General features: G+C 43.1%; 1 protein-coding gene and 1 pseudogene across 1 annotated transcript; both read right to left on the bottom strand.

The window, feature by feature from the left end:
• Positions 1–1,264: 1,264 nt before the first annotated feature.
• On the bottom strand, positions 1,265–6,874 carry LOC104561928 (myeloid protein 1). Its single transcript, XM_010207792.2, has 7 exons — positions 6,805–6,874; positions 6,206–6,338; positions 4,240–4,397; positions 3,559–3,729; positions 2,714–2,828; positions 2,021–2,172; positions 1,265–1,493 (listed from the first exon to the last, which is right to left on the bottom strand). Exons 1-7 carry the CDS (start codon positions 6,848–6,850, stop codon positions 1,303–1,305), a joined length of 966 nt encoding a protein of 321 aa, XP_010206094.2. The 5' UTR covers positions 6,851–6,874; the 3' UTR covers positions 1,265–1,302.
• A 6,443-nt stretch (positions 6,875–13,317) lies between these two features.
• LOC133626027 (leukocyte cell-derived chemotaxin-2-like) lies at positions 13,318–15,730 on the bottom strand (annotated as a pseudogene).
• Positions 15,731–18,388: the final 2,658 nt, after the last annotated feature.

Here is an 18,388-nt window from a genome sequence, read left to right as displayed (position 1 = left end):
TGGACAAATCTTGCAGATGGTTAGTACATCCTGGAGTCCTTCATGTCTCTAGCCAATATTAGAGCGTTCATAAGGTATCGAACACATTGGCTGTATACAGAAATAGAGTTCAGGAGGAAGCTGTTAAAAGGATTCTTTGAATGTTGTCCATTTCTCTGCCTAGACAAATGGGTCTACATTAATAGTGTGTTTTGTTGGTTTTTTTTAATGCAGTGTGGTTTTTTTCTTGTTCATTTTCTCTGCTAACTGATCTGAAGTACAACTGATACTGCAGTTCGTAACTAAATGCCAACACAATTGATACATTGGTCTCCCAGTAAAGAGTAAGTGCTTCACATTTAGTATGGGAAGCTAATTTTAGTTGTAACACAACTTCTGACACGTTAATGTTGAGTTTCACAGTTTTAGTGTTAAATTTCTTCATCTGTTGGTGTTCTGGTATATGCATTATGCCCTGGGGAAGCACGTCAGAATGCTACCCTGTGTTAGGCAGTATTAGTTCTTCTTTTCCTTCTTAGGTCTTCCTCCATGACCACAATGGAGATGTTGCACTTGGAAAGAACCTATAGATAGCTGCCTGGACTTTTCCTGTCCCTTGAGCAGTTACTAAGGCAAGCTCTGTCGGTTTTATTGCCTTTTACTGCCCCACAAAGGCTTTCTAAAACCCCAAACCTAAAGCATGTAAGCTGGTGATATGGGTTGTTAAAGTAACTAAACCCCTCTAAATAGAGTACAGCATTTACATCCGATACACTAAGGAGATTTCTAGGATCTGAAAAGTCCAAGTTACAATGCGAAGCTGATGGTAATTCACCGTTTCTGCCACATGAGGGGGTGAGTTAGTTGTAATACTGATATTTCAGACTCTCTGAGAAAGCAGTGACTAATTCTAAGCAAAATTCTGTTAAAAACACAAATTCCAGAAAATCTAGAGTATTTTTTTTCCTTATGTGAGTCCCTTTTGCCATCCAGTGGAGACACCACTTGTCCTGGCCTGACAACTCCAAACAGCATCTTTGAAGATGAAGAGAGTTTCGCTAGTTTAAATGCCTAAAGTGAACTTGTTTGCCAAGATACAGCAAAGTTTGTCAGTTAGCCTAAGATACAATGTTCACAAAAATTTCAGGCACTTAAAAACCAATACCTAATTGGCACTTGAAACTTGTATTCATGTTAACATCTTGCAATTTTATACAGGGCTCAAAGTACTGATAGAAAACGTTGGTATTAGAAACTGTTGTGCATGAGAAACAATTTTTGGATGCTGAAATGAATTTATTTGGAATTTGCTGCATTTCCATTTCACACTCTTGGTGATTTCCCCCCTTCAAGATTGCGAGTAGGATCTGAGTGATCACAGTTCTCAACGTGAATGTGAGATGTGATCCCAGGAAATACTCTTTGCATAGACAACATTTTCCCAAGGAGTTGTCCCTTAGAAATTCTACCACTGTATCTGACGGGATGGATGCAGAGTAGTTTTACACAGAAGCCTGATGGAAACAAGAAGGGAAAACATCAGATGGTGGTTGAAGCATTTGTTGTTCTGTACTGTTTCAAAAATACTAACATTTTCTCCTTTGTCCCTTCCACAGAAGTAGTGGAAATACTAAAATAGCAAAGACACTGTGGTCATATAAAGCAGAGATGGTGGTTATAGTTGTGGGCTTGAGGGAGGATGGGAGGCAGGGAGAAGGTGAGAATTCCCACTTTGGTGATGAGAAGAGCTTGAAGATGTTCTACAGAACTCAAACTTTCTAACATAGGAGCAAAAAGTTCTGCATGTAAATAGATGGAAGAGACAATGTTTCAGAACATCTCTCTGGATTGACTACTTGGCTACTTGCAAGGTAGTGCATCCTATACGACCTCCAGACAAACCATAGAATGATAGGGGTTGGAAGGGACCTTTAGAGATCATCTAGTCCAACCCCCCTGCAGAAGCAGGTTCACCTAGATCAGGTCACATAGGAACGTGGCCAGGCTGGTCTTGAATACTAAATGATAAAAAACAGTTTACCTGATCCTTGGATTTGAACTCCATCATCAATGGCATTTCCATTGTGGAAGAATTTAATGGGTCCAGAGAGCTCCCCAGAAAAGGGGGCGTACACGCTTGATCCATCAGCACAGATGACATCCACACCCATGTGCTTTCCTTTACCACTGTGTCTGCAAACAAAGGTGTGTTTAGAGCAGTCGTTCATCAGGCCTAGCATCCTGTAGAGATGGTTGGGTTAGCATGCAGCAACGTCTGGAAATTAAGTTTTAGCCTGAGACAGAGGTCACATAGTTGACAGGCTGAAGAATCTTCTACAGAAGCTTTTTGGTGCAGTTGCAGTTTTGCAAAATGGAGAGAAAAAAATAAGGCCTTCCTTCCAAGCCTTTAAATAGAACTTTAGAGTCACAGAAATGTTGATTGGAAGATACCTATGGAGGACATGGAGCCCAACTTTACACTTGAGTCAAGACTGTTCCTACCACCAGCTCAGATCTGGCATGGCTTAGCCTGAGTCATAAAACCCTCCAAGTACAGAGGTTTTCTGAACAATATGGGCAACCTGTTCTGGTGCTGTATTACCCCTGTGATGAAAATGTTTCCTCATGTCCAACCTAAACCTTCAAAGCTACAGTTCTTAAGTGGCTTCAATAGAGTTCAACTCTATTTCAGTGGAGGAGCGATAAAACCCCACTCGTTCTCTTTTTAGAGTACCTTGGAGCTCCGTAGTATCCGCAGCCGTACTTATCGCAGCCTCTGATCTCGTTTGTAGGATTCCCAGAGCACAGTGTTGCCCAGCGTCTGTCTTGTTGTGGGAATGGTGGAACAACTTTGAAATACAGAAACATAGCACATCAAAGTTAACTTTTAGGTTCTGTTTCAAGCACTGCATGTTTGTAACTACTGTGTTTTAATTTTAGTTAGGAACATACTGGAGTTACATCCCAACCATGCAGTTGCATTGTTCCTTCACAAAATTTATCATCCTTTAGGTAACATAAATAGAATGTACACCTAAGACTGTATTGTAATGTTTCCAGATTAGGATTGTCTTGTATAAGGAGCATACTTTAAAGACAAAAATTCAAAGAGTTCCTAGGGTGTAATCTGAGAGATGGGAAAAGGCTTAGTTCTGTTTCTTCTATGCCCAGGCTGATAGAACTGGACTACTCTGGTCCTCTTCTCCATTACTACCAGTAAGTATTTGTATTTGCAAAGAATCATCCTAAAGTCTGCTAAGATGCAGTGCTGCAAACATTGCTAGTAGTTGAAGGTATACAAACAGAAGAGATGTCTGACAAGTTTATTGCTGAGACTTGATGCTGCCCTGTCAGGGTGGGGGACAAGAAATACAGCTTAAGCTGATACATTCTCCTTCCTGTAAAGCTCTCTGCAGCCCTGTTCTGCTGTTTTTATAGTGCACATTTTCTGTCATTTGGATGTTGCTATCGGGGAGAACCGAAGACAGAGGAGACTCTTGCTATTTGATATTTTTGTCCTTATTTGAAATGAATGATTTTAATTCATCACAGTACTTGAGTGTGGGTTGTTTTTTTTACCAGGCTTAAGTAGATGAGTAGGATCAGAGCGGTCGCAGTTCTCCACATGGATGTGAGAGATAATGCCAGGAAATACTTTTTGCATTGGCAGCATTCTCCCAAGCCTGTCCCCTCTCTGGATTTGGCCATGGTACCGGATGGGATGAATACAGACAAGCTTCACACAGTAACCTGGGAGAGACAGGAGAGGAAGTAGGGTCAGGAAACATCAGCTGCATCTGTTCTTGGGGTGAGCAAGAGACCTTCCGTGCCTGCCTCTTACTGGAGACTGCAGTGATGAAACAGAAATATAGTCAAGGTACCAGCAATCCTGAAATCAAAATTCCTTGGATTACTGTGGAAAAGAGGAAAAATGGGAGCTGCAAAACATTCCCTCAGCAAAACTGAGGGCATATTTCTGATCTCTTATCTTTATTTTATAGATTTACCTTATTTTTTGTTTCCTTTTTTTTTTATTTGGGATGATTATTTATCTGCTGCCTGTTTTTCCTCAACTCCCTCTTCACTCCAATAAAAGCATAGGGAAAAAGCTACATCCTGCTGGTGCTGATTTAGCAGCAGTCTAGTGTTTGGATGTAGCTTAATCAACACTTTGCTTGAACAGAAGAGCCCCAGAAACCTTACTCAAGTAAACAAAATGACTTGTGTGTGCCTCAGAGCATATCTGCTATTAGGACTTGCCTGATCCCTTGATTTGGACTCCATCATCAATGGCATTTCCATTGTGGAAGAATCGGATGGGTCCGGAGAGCTGTCCGCTGAAGGGAGCGTAGACTGTAGCACCATCAGCGCAGATGACATCCACACCCACGTGCTTGTGGTGGCCCTTACCCTCATGTCTGGAACCAGAAATAAAGAACTGGAGACACAGTATCAGGCTGAGCATTATGGGCAGATCAGTTAACAGGGTGAGACAGCTGGAAAGTTCCACTTGAGCACAAGGAAGAGCTTTCCTGTGAGGGAGCTCTGGCACAGGCTGCCCAGGGAGGGTGTGGAGTCTCCTCTGGAGGTTTCCAAAACCACCTGGATGAGTTTATGTGACCTGATTGGGGTGAACCTACTTTAGCAGGGCGTTGGACTAGATGATCTCTAGAGATCCCTTCCAAACCTCACCATTCGATGATCTGAAGCTTGTCTAACAAAATTTTTGCATCTTCATTGAAATTGGAAGGAAATCCTGTCTTTCATCTATCTTTTTTATTACAAAATGTTCATTTTGCTCTGACCCTCTTTAAAGGGGGATGAGATTTCAAACTTTAGGTATATTTTTAATTTTCCCAATTTCATGAGTAATTCAAGCTGTTACAGACACCCCTTTTCTACCCCAAAATACATCCATACCATTGTAAAATAGATTTTTATGCTTGGTATTTTCTCATTTAGAAATTCGGAAGTGGTGTGATGAGGATGAACACTTACAGGGAGTGGAGGAGAAGACAGGAAAATGCAGGGAAAGCAGGAGTTGTTTTACCTATAAGTACCCTTCAGGGAAATAGAACCCGTTCTTGTTATGAGGTCCCTACTTAAAGATGATAGGGGGAGACCTTTAGCTTGTGTAAATTAATCTGCTTAGCTTCCTGTAAGCTGTTGCTGAGTTTTAGTTAAAATATCTGGTCCATAAGCAAAAAGAATAAATTGTGCAAATCCTTGAAACACTTCCCATTTTCTTTACTCTGGCTGATTAATTCCTGTAAAGGTCTCACTCCATCCCCCATGCATCAGTTAGTAGCAGTGGCATTGCTGCACTTTCACAAGGCTGCCAAGTAGAAATGAAGTGGGAAGGAACAACCCCATGCACCAGTACAGGCTGGGGATTGATCTGCTGGGGAGCAGCTCTGCAGAGAGAGAACTGTGTGTGCTGGTTGATAATAAACTGAACATGAGCCAGCAATGTGCCCTCGTGTCCGAGAAGGCCAATGGCATCCTGGGATGCATCAAGAAGAGTGTGGCCAGCAGGTCCAGGGAGGTTCTGCTTCCCCTCTACTCTGCCCTGGTGAGGCCCCATCTGGAGTCCTGTGTCCAGTTCTGGACTACTCAGCTCAAGAGGGACGGGGAAGTGCTGGAGAGAGTCCAGCGCAGGGCGACCAAGATGATCAGGGGACTGAAGCATCTTCCTTATGAGAAAAGGGTGCGGGACCTGGGGCTGTTTAGTCTGGAGAAGAGGAGACTGAGGGGGAAATCTCATTAATATTTACAAATATCTGAATAGTGGGTGTCAGGAGATTGGGACATCCCTTTTTTTTGTTGTATCTAGTGATAGGACAGGAGGTAACAGGATGAAGCTGGAACACAAACAGTTCCACTTAAACATAAGAAAAAAACTATTTTACTGTTCAGGTGAGGGAGCCCTGGCACAGGCTGCCCAGGGAGGGTGTGGAGTCTCCTTCCTTGAAGGTCTTCAGGACCCGCCAGGACAGGTTCCTGTGTGACCTGACCTATGTGGACCTGCTTCTGCAGGGGGATTGGACTAGATGATCTCTAGAGGTCCCTTCCAACCCCTACCATCTGTGATTCTAAGTAACATCTCAAAAAGTAGTGAAAGGTCCCACAGACAACAGGCTGCTCTTACTTCATCAGCTCTGATTAAACTCATTTCATTGAGGAAGGCACCAGCGAAGCCCCCACCTCCAGCCTCCTGCTGCGTTACCTGTCGGCACCGAACTGGCCACAGCCGTAGCGGTCACAGCCCCGGATTTTGTTGGTGGGATTCCCGCTGCAGATCTGGGCCCAGTGTCTGTGCTGTTGCTGGGGTGGGTGGGCGTCCAGCTGCCTGGCGAAAACTTCATGTGCCAAAGAGGAGAATGGGGAAAATTCAACCATGTTCTTAGTACAGTACAGCACAACATGTTAAGGTTTGAGGTAGAAGACGAGCTCATGGCAGCTGATGCTTTCTGAAACTAGGTAAAAGGATGTTGTACAACCTGCTACGTAGATTTGATCCCTTGCTTTAAGGCACATACACAAAAAACCAAAGAAAAGCTATAAATGAATATCTTTAATGCTAGTTTGTGAAATGTCAGGCTACTTACCCTTTCTTCTTGAAACCTCTGAATATGTTAATCAATGACTCTAGATGCACACTAATTCCTTATTTTATGAACCATAGCTGTGCACATTGCCATCATTCTTCATAAAACACATATTGAAAATACTTAGCATTTTTTACATTTGAGCAAATTTCAGTAGTCCCTTAATATCTGCCTAAAACCAGTCATGACAAACCCCAATATGGCAATCTCAACTCACCAGTGGACACCACGCTGACCAGAGTTACCAAGCTGAGAGAGGCCATGTTGGGCTGTTTCACCAGTGTTCTTTGAGTGAATCAAAGACGTTGTGCAGTAGCTGCCTGGAGTATTTATGTGCTGTCTTGGCCAATCAGCCTTGAGTGAAGTGTTACGGCTCTGGGCAGGTGGTGTTGCCATATTAGGCACTGAGAATGTCTACAAACTCTTAACGGTTGTTAGAGCTAGTTGAGAAAGATGGATAAAATAATCAGTCTCTTAGCACACAGTAACAGATGGAAACGCACAATCCCACATTTCAGGAAGCTCTGGTTCAACCATTTCTTAACACCTTTTCTTCCTCCTCTTGAAGAAAGCTTGGCATGCTTAGGCCAAAAATAGTAGGAAACAAGAATATTGTGCAGATTATTGGGTTGGAGGGAAAAGAAGGGCAAAATTCTGCAGTGGTTGTAACCAGGTTGACCTCTGCTGTACCTCTCCAGTAACTCCTCCCCAGATGAGCTTTCTAACATAGTGACAGAGAATACATGAAGGTGTAATGTTTGATGTAACATGAGCATTCACTTAGGCTAAGAAATACAGATGATTTTGCATGGAAATGCCTTTTTTGTTCTTCTTCAGCTGAAATTACCACCTAGCCTGGACTAAAATTTGTGAAATGTTTTCACTGAAACCCTGGTTTTTGACAACTAAATTCTTAATAAAACATCTTCAAATTTTGAAACAAACAGTGACAGATCCAAATTGCATGGCATAACAGGCATGGAATTAAAACATTTTGGGTTTAAGAAGATTTATTTAGTATCTGCTTGACTTCAGATATTGTATTCCTGTATCAATCAGGCTCCTTAGTGCCTCTTAATCCTTCAGTCTGATTTTTCTGCACTACTTAGCAGAGAAGCTTTACATTTTCTTTACAGACATGTCTTAGTTAAAATGTAATTGAAATGAGTCATGGTGCTTTCACATAACCTATCTGATATTCCAAGTTACAGAAACCTCTGGGAGTCCTGCAGGTTTTATTCAGAGGAGAAACAGATGTCTCTGCCCCAAATCTAGTTTGCAAAGAGCATCTGTACCTTGTGGTTTGTGCAAATCTCCATGGAACAAACAGCCGGAGGTAAATTTTTTGTTTGTGGTTCCAAAGCTTTTTTTTTTACAGCCAGTATTTAACTCCCAAACAATCTTTTAACCTTCCCTGGAGTTATTACAAGTGGCTTTGCTGGTTTTACCCCTGCTGCTTTCTTACCCATTTTGCCAGAAAGATCTGCTGTTTTTCACACTCAGAGCCACCAAACAAATTTTACATAAATGTTACGACCCCTCAGCCTAGTTTTGATGGATCTTTTGGTTGTAACTGGCTCAGTATAATGAGTCTAGGCTTATAAATGAGACAGGATGCTAGTGAGATATTTGGGGTTTGGGGATAGTGCTTACCTCTGAACTGAAAGATGGAGTACATGTGTTTTGTGACCCTTGCCAGAAACAGCTCTCATTGCTGCAAGCTGCGAGAGCTCATGTAATGCTATTTCCAGCTTTCCAGGCTTATTCACTTTTGTTGGGCACACACTGTCTGCAAAATCCTCCAGCTCTCCTTAGCAGAGAGTCATCAAGGGAGGTGGTATGGGCACTATCTTTCAATGAAGATTTCATCAGCATAGAGATGTTTCCAAGCTTGGCTAGCTTGATACTAGCTGCTGTAAGCTTTTTTTTCCCTGCTGGAAACAAACCCATTTAAAAACACTTTATTTGGGTGGTGCCTGGCCATTCCGAGTTGAAGGGTCTCTAGTGGGGTTTCTGTAATAGTGATCTCTCTCAACTAGACTTTATTTCTGATTTGTTCCTGACTGTCAGTTTGCACTAGTAGAGTTTGAAATATCTCATTGTAGAAATTTGACCTGAGGCAGACTTGACTTGAAAAGCTAATGATTTTTATAGCCTTTTGTGGAGTCACATGCTCCTAATTTTACCAAGGAAGGACTCTCATCACTTTAGCCCATTCTACAGTGTTCTGTAAAGGAAACATGCCAAGTTGGTAGGCTCAAGAAACTGTATTATAGGTGCACAGATATTGAAGAAGCTTTTCTCCAAATCCTGTTTTACAGGGTGATACTTTGGAAAAAGACTCCAAGCTACCCATTCTTTGTGGCTCTTTCCATCTAATTTGTGTTACAGAGCTGGCTTCAAACTGCTTGTAGCTGTGTACATTTTTAATATTTTCTCTATAACAGATGTTAACAACATTGTATCTTGTTCTAAAATGTATCAAAATGTTACTTGCTACATTAATATATCTAATGTACCTCTGGTGAAGTTTTCTTAATGAGAGTTTTCAGGTGTGGGATATTGCAGTTGAGGTTTCTCAGTGCATTCCCCATCTTTCCTGGGTGAGCTGGAAGGTGCAGATCTCTCACCTTGAGCATGAGGAAGCTCCAAACCCAAGCTGGTAGAATTCCTGTTGGGCAACACTGATGTTAATATAACAGTTGGTAGATGCAGTTGTGAAATGGCCTCTTAGCACATGCTAACAGAAGGGTTGGGAACCACTGACCGGCATTGCACAGCCCTGGGAGCCACAGTTGCATCATTTCCTTCCCTGTGGTGGGGAGTGGGCAGGAGATGGAGAGGAGCCAGCACACAGCACTGCAAGGAGCTCACTGGGCTGAGTCGGGCAATGCTGACTTCTTTCTCTTGCAGGGATGCTGTGAGTTCCCCAGTTTTTCCCCTTTTAAGTCAGTAGTAACTTCCCTGACCAAGTCCCTTTGAGGTCTACTTATGGACTGAGCAAGAGCACAGTGGGCAAATGTGTTTGGGCTGATAACAACAACCAGGGAGTGAGTTAAGTCTGATACTGTCCAGGAGAAATCCCAACTTTGCTATTCAACCTTTCCTAAGATTCCTGGACTGTGCTGTGTAAATTATGTAGTGTCTCAAGAGGGTCCACTGCTAGTTACCAGGGATTTTGGATAGTCAGCACCTGCCATGTACGCATGCATAAACCTTGCAAACGTTAGACTAGTCTCTCTTAACATATTCATTATCTTAGCATTATGCTTAATGAGAAAAGTCATATGGTAAAATATGGAATGTGGGTTTTTTGAGGAAAATAGGCAGAAAAATGAGATGCACCTGGGCAATGCTAATGGACTCCTTGAACAGAAACATCAGCAAAAGACAGGTCTAAACCCTGAACCAGAGCAAACCCATTCATCCAGCCAAGGCCTGCAGTTTCCTTCCATCTGTGCTGCCATTCTCCTTTGGTTGCCTGCAATTGAGGGCTGGTTTCTCCATAATTTCCACATATTTCAGGATTCAACCAACATCCAAACACTAATGGTTTGGTCCACAGAGTCCTTCCTCTTTGTAACCTCTGTGGGGCTGCAGCCACAGTGAATTGGATAAATAAGAGCTGCACATCTTATTGCTTATTAATGTTATGGTATTGTAATCCTGGGTTTGCCAGGCTTGTTAGCAGGCAATTGAAAAGGGAAACCCTCTTTCTAAATGTATCTTACAGAACAATTGGCTTTGTCCTTCTTGGCTAGCCTGGCATGATCAGTGTGGGAACAAGCCAATGTCGAGCACTCACCTCTCCACTGATTTTCATATAACACATTATTAAAGAACCTTAAAAGCTTTTTCTCTGGAAAATAAATAACATACTTTGCACTAATCATTAACAAATTATGATTTGAAAGTTAACTGTAGAAGAAGTTGCTGTGCAATTAGCAGTGCAGGCTTTCGGATTGGCACAACATAAAGCAAATTGCACTTGCCAGTTATTTGGTTTGATCCCTTGGCGATTCTCAGGTAAAGAGGAATTTTGCCAGAACCATGAATTGAGCTTTGTGTACACGGCTTATGGTGTAGTACCACTAGAATATCAGCAGGTTGCGCTCGCTGCTCAGCCCACAGCCATGGCTGCGCATGTACTTGCAGAGAAGCGGCTATGGGACAGCTGTCTGTCTTTGCTTAGTACGAGCTGAAGATGAAGCTGACTTGTGCTGGTGCACATTGATAGAAAACTCCACTTCAAATTTATTTTGCCTTTGTTAACGTACTTGCTAAGCCTGAATTAGGCAGGTTCTGATGAGAAGGACTGAGGCACGTAAAATCTTTTTGTTACGTGTCCCATCTCATGGGGAAGACAATGCTTTTGCTGAATCCTCCAAAAGTCCTCTAATGCTCAGGGAAATAGAAGGGTATGACGTAGATTTGAGTTGCAGCCTTAGGTAGTTCATCTGGGACCTTGTGGTTCAAACTTAGGAAATGAAAAGGAGAGAAAAGAAAAGGATCCCTGCAGAACTGGTGCAGAAGCAAAGCAGTTCCTCAGGGTCTGAGGTTGCCAGCTCTTTCCTGAAAAGCCTCATTGCCTCTGTTATTTCCCCCTGCACCCTTTCCCCTCACCTTGAACCCTTGTAGACCTGTGTATTTTATCAGCCTTTTTTTTTTTTTCTTTCCAGAGAAAATTGTAACTTCCTTATATTTTACAGTTATATTTTTTTACTAGACTGAAAACATAAAGCTGGATTCACTTACACTGTTCACCCCAACTGCTCTGTAACCTAAAATAGAAAGTGATATTTACTTTTTCTTCTCTGCTGCTGGGTGACAGCCCCAGCTAAACTGGGAGGGTTTGCCCTGTACCTCTCTCGGGCACCTGCAGGAGCATCCCACATCGCTGCACCAAAGCACTGCACTTCCCTGTGCTGCTGAAAACATTCAGATTAAAAAATAGCTCCCTGAATAGGTTCTTGAAACCAGTCTGTGGGGACAGACCAGAAAAGTGCTGAGCTATGGTCGTTAATATACAGGTGAAATTATCACTTAAAAAGTGGCAAAGCTGGTGTGTTGGCTGAAGGCTCAGAGCCCTGCTCAGTCAGCAAGGTCAGCTCACTCTTTAGGTTTCGTGTGTTAGGGTTTACATGAATAAGTGAGGGCTTGATTGGGACTTTCCCTTTCCAAATATGAGAAGTTGATAGCTGGGTCAAAACATGGGATTTTAACCAAGTGAAATTTTGGTGGGAGTCTTTCTTTTCTGTGAGCATCCAGCTACATGACAATAATTTAAAAAATTGGTCAAAACTGGGGAACAATGGGAATTTTTGGCTGAAATATTTCTCCTTTAGCTAGCAACAGGACAAGTGGTAATGGCATGAAGCTGGGACACAAAAAGTTCCACTTAAATATAAGAAAAACCTATTTCTCTGTGAGGGTGAGGGAGCCCTGGCACAGGCTGCCCAGAGGGGTTGTGGAGTCTCCTTCCTTGGAGGTCTTCAAGACCCACCTGGACATGTTCCTATGCAACCTGATCTAGGTGAACCTGCTTCTGCAGGGGTGTTAGACTAGATGATCTCTAAAGGTCCCTTCCCACCCTACCATTCTATGATTCTATGATAAGGAAAAGAGATTTTGTTTTTTTCACAGCATCTCAGTTGTATTGACTTGCCTTCAATGTCTGGTTACTACCTGACCCTGTAGATTTCCCTATTTTTATATGGACATGTTGAATTTTCATTCAAAGCAAAATGGAAGTGATTCCTGGGGAAGGTGGATGGGACACAGCAGGTTAAGCACTTTTCACAAATGTAGAAAATGTCTTTCTGTAGTTTCCTAGAAAAAACAAATCTGCTGTCAGGACATACACAGCTCCCACTACAGCAGCTTCTCTGCTCATCTGAGGCTGCAGCAAATGCGTGTTCCTGCAGCAAATGCATGATCCTGCAGCATTTGAGTGTCTGAGCCCTTAAGACTCCCAGTAGCTTGTTGGTAGCCGTGGCCTGAAAAGCCCTGTCCTGTTCACAGGAACTTGTTGTCCTGGAAAAGGCTTCAGCTGATTTACTAATGGAAAGAAATGCCTCACTTGGACAAAGAGCAACCTGGATGTGCCAAGGCAATCCTGAAGCAGCAGTCTGGAGAAAAAGAATGAGTTACTTCATTAATGTTGTTTTATGTTTTCTTGGTGGTAAGCCCCAGGAAAGATTTGGGTTTCAGCTTTAAACACGTTGTTTCTCTTCAGCTGCATTAAAACAACCAGAACCCAGCCCAAACTCTGTGACAGCACAACAGACACTCAAAGCAATCTGTAGAGAAACAGCTCTTTAATAATGTGACTTTCCATATGCAAGCCCATTTCTGGCTTAGTGAAGAAATCTTTGTGTTTGGCTGCAAGAAGAGCAGGAAAGTCCAAGCCGAGTGAGCTGCAGCACTGCTCACTGCATGCTGCTGGGCACCAAAGATCCACCCCTTCCAGCCACTCCTCCCTGCCCCCTTCTTCAGCCTTCTTCTATCAGTGCAGTGATGTGCAGGACACAACAGCTGTAAAACATGTGTTACACCTTACATTTGAGTCTGTCTGTGTTCAGATAACCACCAGTATTTTGTTCATGGATACTTTTTAAGTGGAACAACTGTTCACGGTTCAGTGACCAGAGTTACTACCTTGTGCCCAAGCAATTCAATGAATACACAACTGAGGGGATGAAGACTTTGCCCCTGATGTGCAGCCACCCGTTTACAGGTTGGGAATACGATCTATTAAGTCACAGTTCTAGATATGGACATAGGAGGTAATTCCTTGGTAGATCCTTTGCGTAGGCAGCAGGATGCCAACTTCCTCTCCCTTCTTAATGGGGCCAGTGTATGTGACTGGTTTGATGTAAAATGTCTTAATGCAGAATCCTGTTAACAGGGGAGAGAGAAGAGGGGGCTCCTATGAAACAGTTTAAAAGCCTGGAAAAGTCCTAATGTTTAATAGCAAAACACAAATGACAGTAGAATAACAGATTCAGCAGCAGAAAAAGTTCCAGAAAATGCTGTGATGATCCTACATAAACCAGAAGAGAGAATAGGGTAAGAGGTAAATTAATATGGAGGAGGATGGGGAAGGGGATTAGGGTGGGTAAAACTGCATGAGCAAGTCAGAAACTGTTCCTTTAATTGTCTAAAATGTGCAAAGGACCAGCTTCATCCTTTGACTTTTTCAATAGAGGTGAACTGCTGTGATCTTTCCAATCAATTTTCCTGCATTAAAAGAACCTGGATTGCAAAGTTACACTTTTCACTTGGGCTCACATGCAAGCACACTGCAGTTTGGGTTCAGCTCATGATTTTTGTCACGGTTTAAAGCTCTGTAAACGAATCTGAGCATTTTGCAATTGGGTTTTGCAAGACACACATCTCTTAGCTCTGGTACCTGCTTCCAAAAGCTGGACTCCACTGTCGATGACATTGTCATTCCCATAGGGCCTGGTTTGTTTGCTGATCTTCGCTGTGAAGGGTGTGCACACCACTGAGCCCTCCTTTCACACCACGTCCACTCCCCTGTGCTTTCTCCCTCCTCCTCTGAAGAGGACCAATGCAGGTTAGCATCCAGCCAGGATCTGGGGTCACTGTATCTAGCTCAGCCCTGGGAGTTGCAGCCTCTAATTTTATTTGCAGGTTGACCTAGGCAGATTTTTGCCCATTGTGCTGCAGTAGCTACGAAAGAAGAAAAGAGAAGAATAGGAGATGAAACCCACAAGCTAGAAAGGGGATTTCCTATCCTGTGTTGTTTAATCAATAGCCAGGTCCCTTTAGACTTTGCTGTAACCGTGGGAAGTAGAAATTTACTTCAGGGAAGCAGAAATTTACTAACCTTTTATGGATTTTTGGAGATGCAATGAAACAGCATTTTTTTGTTTGTTTTATGCATTATTCAATGACATTTGAGGGTATTTTAGGCAGTGACTTCAAAGCAAAAGTGCAGAACAATTAAATCTGGCAGGCACATCATGCAGTGACCCACTCCTCTCTCATTGCCCAGGGCAGACATACTGTATTCACATGGCAGATGTGGGGCTGGAGCTATGGGATGTCTCTGCCTGGAAGCTGACCTGAGCCACTGCACTGTAACTGCGAAAAATAGAGGTAAGGGAGACACACCAAGTCCATTCCTATTCCTTAACATGAGATCCAGTCAAAAGCACAATCTGTCATTTACCTTTTAATAATTGCATTGTTTCTCTCTCATTGTTTCTAGATTAGTGTTTCAAAATAGCAGCCAGTAGGGTAACATCCTCAGATTTTTATTCCAGACTCTTGCTCTTATCACCTGCAGTCAAATCCACACTGATACTATGACCCCTAGCAATATGTGAGCGAGGGAAGACATTTGGGGAAAGGCAACCCCTGACTTGGTGCCTTCTACAAGCCTCTGACAGCCCTGCTTCTGCTCCCCTCACCAGAACTACTAGGGTTTCCCATGGGATGCTTTAGAAGAAGCAGCAAAGACTTGAGGTTTATTTGCGTGTGTGAGCAGCTTGGCAGGCACCATCCCCGTTGGGCTCCAGGAGTACACGCAAACAGGGGAAACAGTGGCACTGCAGGTCTGGTGCGAAAAGGGTGCAGGAAATCTCTAATGCCTTCCTCAAGGAAAACAGTCCTTTGTTCTAGATAGTCTTCATTTATTTTAACAAATTGTGTATTCTTTGTGAAATCAAAGGTGATGACATTAAACACAGAAACATCTCTGGGAAGACTATGCCCAGTGGGCTGATCTTTAAGTTAAAAGCTTTTAAGAAAACATGCATGCTATTAGCAATTGATATAACTCTTGTGAGTCTTTCTTATTCAATCATCATTATTACTCCAACCAAATTTTGCCACAACTCTTTATTATATCTAAACAGGATTTTTCCTTGGAGGTCTCTGTACAATGAGAGAGGGGATATTTTCAAAAGCAAAAAATGGCAGAGAAAAAAAGTTCCTAAATCCTTACAAATGCACTTCATAAAAACCAGCAACAACAACAAAACACCACCACCACTGAAACACAGAGAAAGAAAAACAAAGCAGGTCACAATGAGCAATGCTTAATAAAATTCAGCTAACTCACCACTGGAGATGGCAATCATGAGGACGATTGCTGTGACTCAGTGCATTTTCATGTGCCTTGAGAGCTCTGCTTTCGAAGTGAAAGGTCTAAAATACTTTGCTTTCTATTTATACATCTCAACAGAGGCTGTATTCAAATTTTTCCAGCCAATCAGAAAATTTATGTGGCCTCTGTTCTTTTGCTTGCAGATTCAGGCCAACAGCAAGAACTGACAGCAGCCCTTGAGGTGTGCCACCAGCGTGGCTAATTGGCTTTGCAGAGGCTCCAACTTATTTAGCAATAGCAGCCATGTGGCTTTGTTTGCTTTTGTTTACAACAAAGCTGTGAATATTAAACCCAAATGTTGAGGACAATTTGTAATTACTCCTGCCTGGCAAGACAACTTTAGTGAAGAAAGGGAAAAGAGTTCACATGAACTTAAAAAAGTATCTGGGCAGATGAGTACCTTCCCTTCCCATCATGGCTGTTGCTCCATGTGAAGTTCAGCCAGGCAGACAGAGCTCTGAGCCACACGTCACAGCCAACCTCATACTGGAAAAATCTGATTAGGCGACTTGTGAAATGAGACACTTGCACACCATTTTTATTTGCCAGCTTCATTAATGCATCCCAGATATTGCCATATTGCTGCTGCTGAACCTTTAGTGTTAACAGAGGGAGAGACACATGTTTACAATCTTCACCGTGCCTGAATGGAAAATTTTATAAACCCTATAATATTGTGGCTGAGCAAAATTACAGGAAATTGAGGAAGAAGAGAACACTGGAGCATGAACAAGGCCACCTCAAGTGCTGTTTCTGGGAAAGGAGGGAATGTGATGCCCTGGTTTACAGCCAGGAGCTGGAAGTTGTCTTCTCAGCTCTTCAGCTGCTCTGCCTGTGACACTGGGAGCCACTGACCATTTTCTTTCTCTGTGCAATTAAAATCTGAGAGCCCGGGTTAGATATGGTTTTGAGCCAGGGCTCTGAGTCAGGATGCTGTGCTCTTGTTGTCTCTCTTTTCTGGCATTAGATGGGTGAAGACTGTCCTCACACTCCAAAACGGAACCAAGAGCATTTCTGCTGCACAAAATGCAAACCCGTCTTTGCCAAAGATGGAAACATCAACTGCTGATGGATGCTGCTTAACAGAAGTTGTATTTCATGGTAAAAGGAGGCGATGATTTTAGGATGTTTGACATGTGCTGCTTTCCTATTCTCCCAGTGGAGTGTCATCCAACTGTGTCACTTATGTCCCTCATACAGTAACAATGACCGACTAACACCTCAGCCAAAGAGAGCCAACCCCTGAACCCCTCCGAAGCCTGGCTGAGTGAGATTCATGGCCTGCTGGACACCATGAGAGACATTTCAGCTCTAGACAATCCACTGCAGAAGAGCAAGAAGAGGACAGTCATACCAGTCCTGTTACACAAGGGGTTTTAGACCTGCTGTTACTCTCCCACACCCCTCTCTCCCATTTGAATCCCTGCATGATTTTTTCTTCTCCAGAAAAAACATTCCTGGTTTATTGCACAGGCTGCTCAGGGAGGGTGTGGAGTCTCCTTCCTTGGAGGTCTCCAAGACCATCCCGGACCTGTTCCAGTGTGATCTGATCTAGGTGGACCTGCTTCTGCAGAGGGGTTGGACTAGATGGTCTCTGGAAGTCCCTTCCAACCCTACCATTCTGTGATTCTATGATTCTATGAAATAGAGTATGTAAGGAAAAAAGATGGCAGTACCTAGCTATCTGTGCAATGTTTCTCATGCCTTGGGCTCATCCAAACCCATCTAGATAAAATTGCATTATCTTGAATCCATTTTGTTTATTGCTAATTTTGTTAGAGGCCTATTCATCAGGATCAAAGAGGAGCAACAAATAAGTGAAGTAATTCTGTGCATTTCCTTAGAAGCTCATAAAGTGAGGGGGTTTTTTGCCTTAATTCTGTTGCTAATGAATATCCTGAAGGCCAGATACTTTCTCAGTTTCAAGTTGCACCCTCAGTTTAGTGCAGTAGAAGTTGACATACTGTGATGAGATGCAACAGAAAAACTCACCAACTTCAAGGATGTTCATAAAATACAACGGTGAGGTCTCTTGGCCACCAGTTCATGGCATCTCTGGTATTTTCCTGACCAACAAGAGATGAGCCACAACAGCTGACTTCTGCTCATGTCCTTAATTAGTGCTGTCATCAATACTCTTGGCCACAGACACTACAGAAAATGTGCACCTGCTTTTGTGTCACACAGGAAATCTTGGGTTAAGAGCTTTCTTGGAAACCTGGATTCCTGGGTTACATATAGCTTGGATGGACATACTCTTTGTTGGGTGGAAAACGGACTGGCCAGGCCCAGGGAATGATGGTGAATGGGGTTAAATCCAGTCAGTGGCCAGTCACCAGTGGTTCTCCCCAGGGTTCAGTGTTGGGGCCTGTTGGGACCTGCACCTGAGCCACAACAACCCCAGGCAGTGCTACCAGCTTGGGGCAGAGTGTCTGGAAAATTTTCTGGAGGGAAAGGATCTGGGGATCTTGATTGACAGTGGCTGAACATGAGCCAGCAGTGTGCTCAGGTGCCCAAGAAGGCCAATGACATCCTGCCTTTGTGTGGCCAGCAGGACCAAGGAAATGATTATGCCCCTGTACTGGGCACTGGTGAGGCTGCACCTCAAATACTGTGGTCAGTTTTGGACCCCTCACTACAGGACAGACATTGAGGTGCTGGAACA

The sequence above is a fragment of the Colius striatus genome, chromosome 9 (genome assembly GCF_028858725.1).
Source record: "Colius striatus isolate bColStr4 chromosome 9, bColStr4.1.hap1, whole genome shotgun sequence".
Lineage (NCBI taxonomy): Eukaryota > Metazoa > Chordata > Aves > Coliiformes > Coliidae > Colius > Colius striatus.
The sequence above is the reverse complement of the archived record's forward strand: the minus strand, read 5'-3'. Positions and strand labels throughout refer to the sequence as shown.

Bases quoted from the DNA above. Each gene is read 5' to 3' on its own strand.
- LOC104561928 (XM_010207792.2), bottom strand. From the start codon at position 6,850: ATGGCCTCTCTCAGCTTGGTAACTCTGGTCAGCGTGGTGTCCACTG. The intron at 4,398-6,205 runs GTAACGCAGCAG...TTCTGGTTCCAG, and splicing joins GGCCAGTTCGGTGCCGACAG to ACATGAGGGTAAGGGCCACC. The intron at 1,494-2,020 runs GTAAACTGTTTT...TGTTTCCATCAG, and splicing joins AGTTCAAATCCAAGGATCAG to GCTTCTGTGTAAAACTACTC.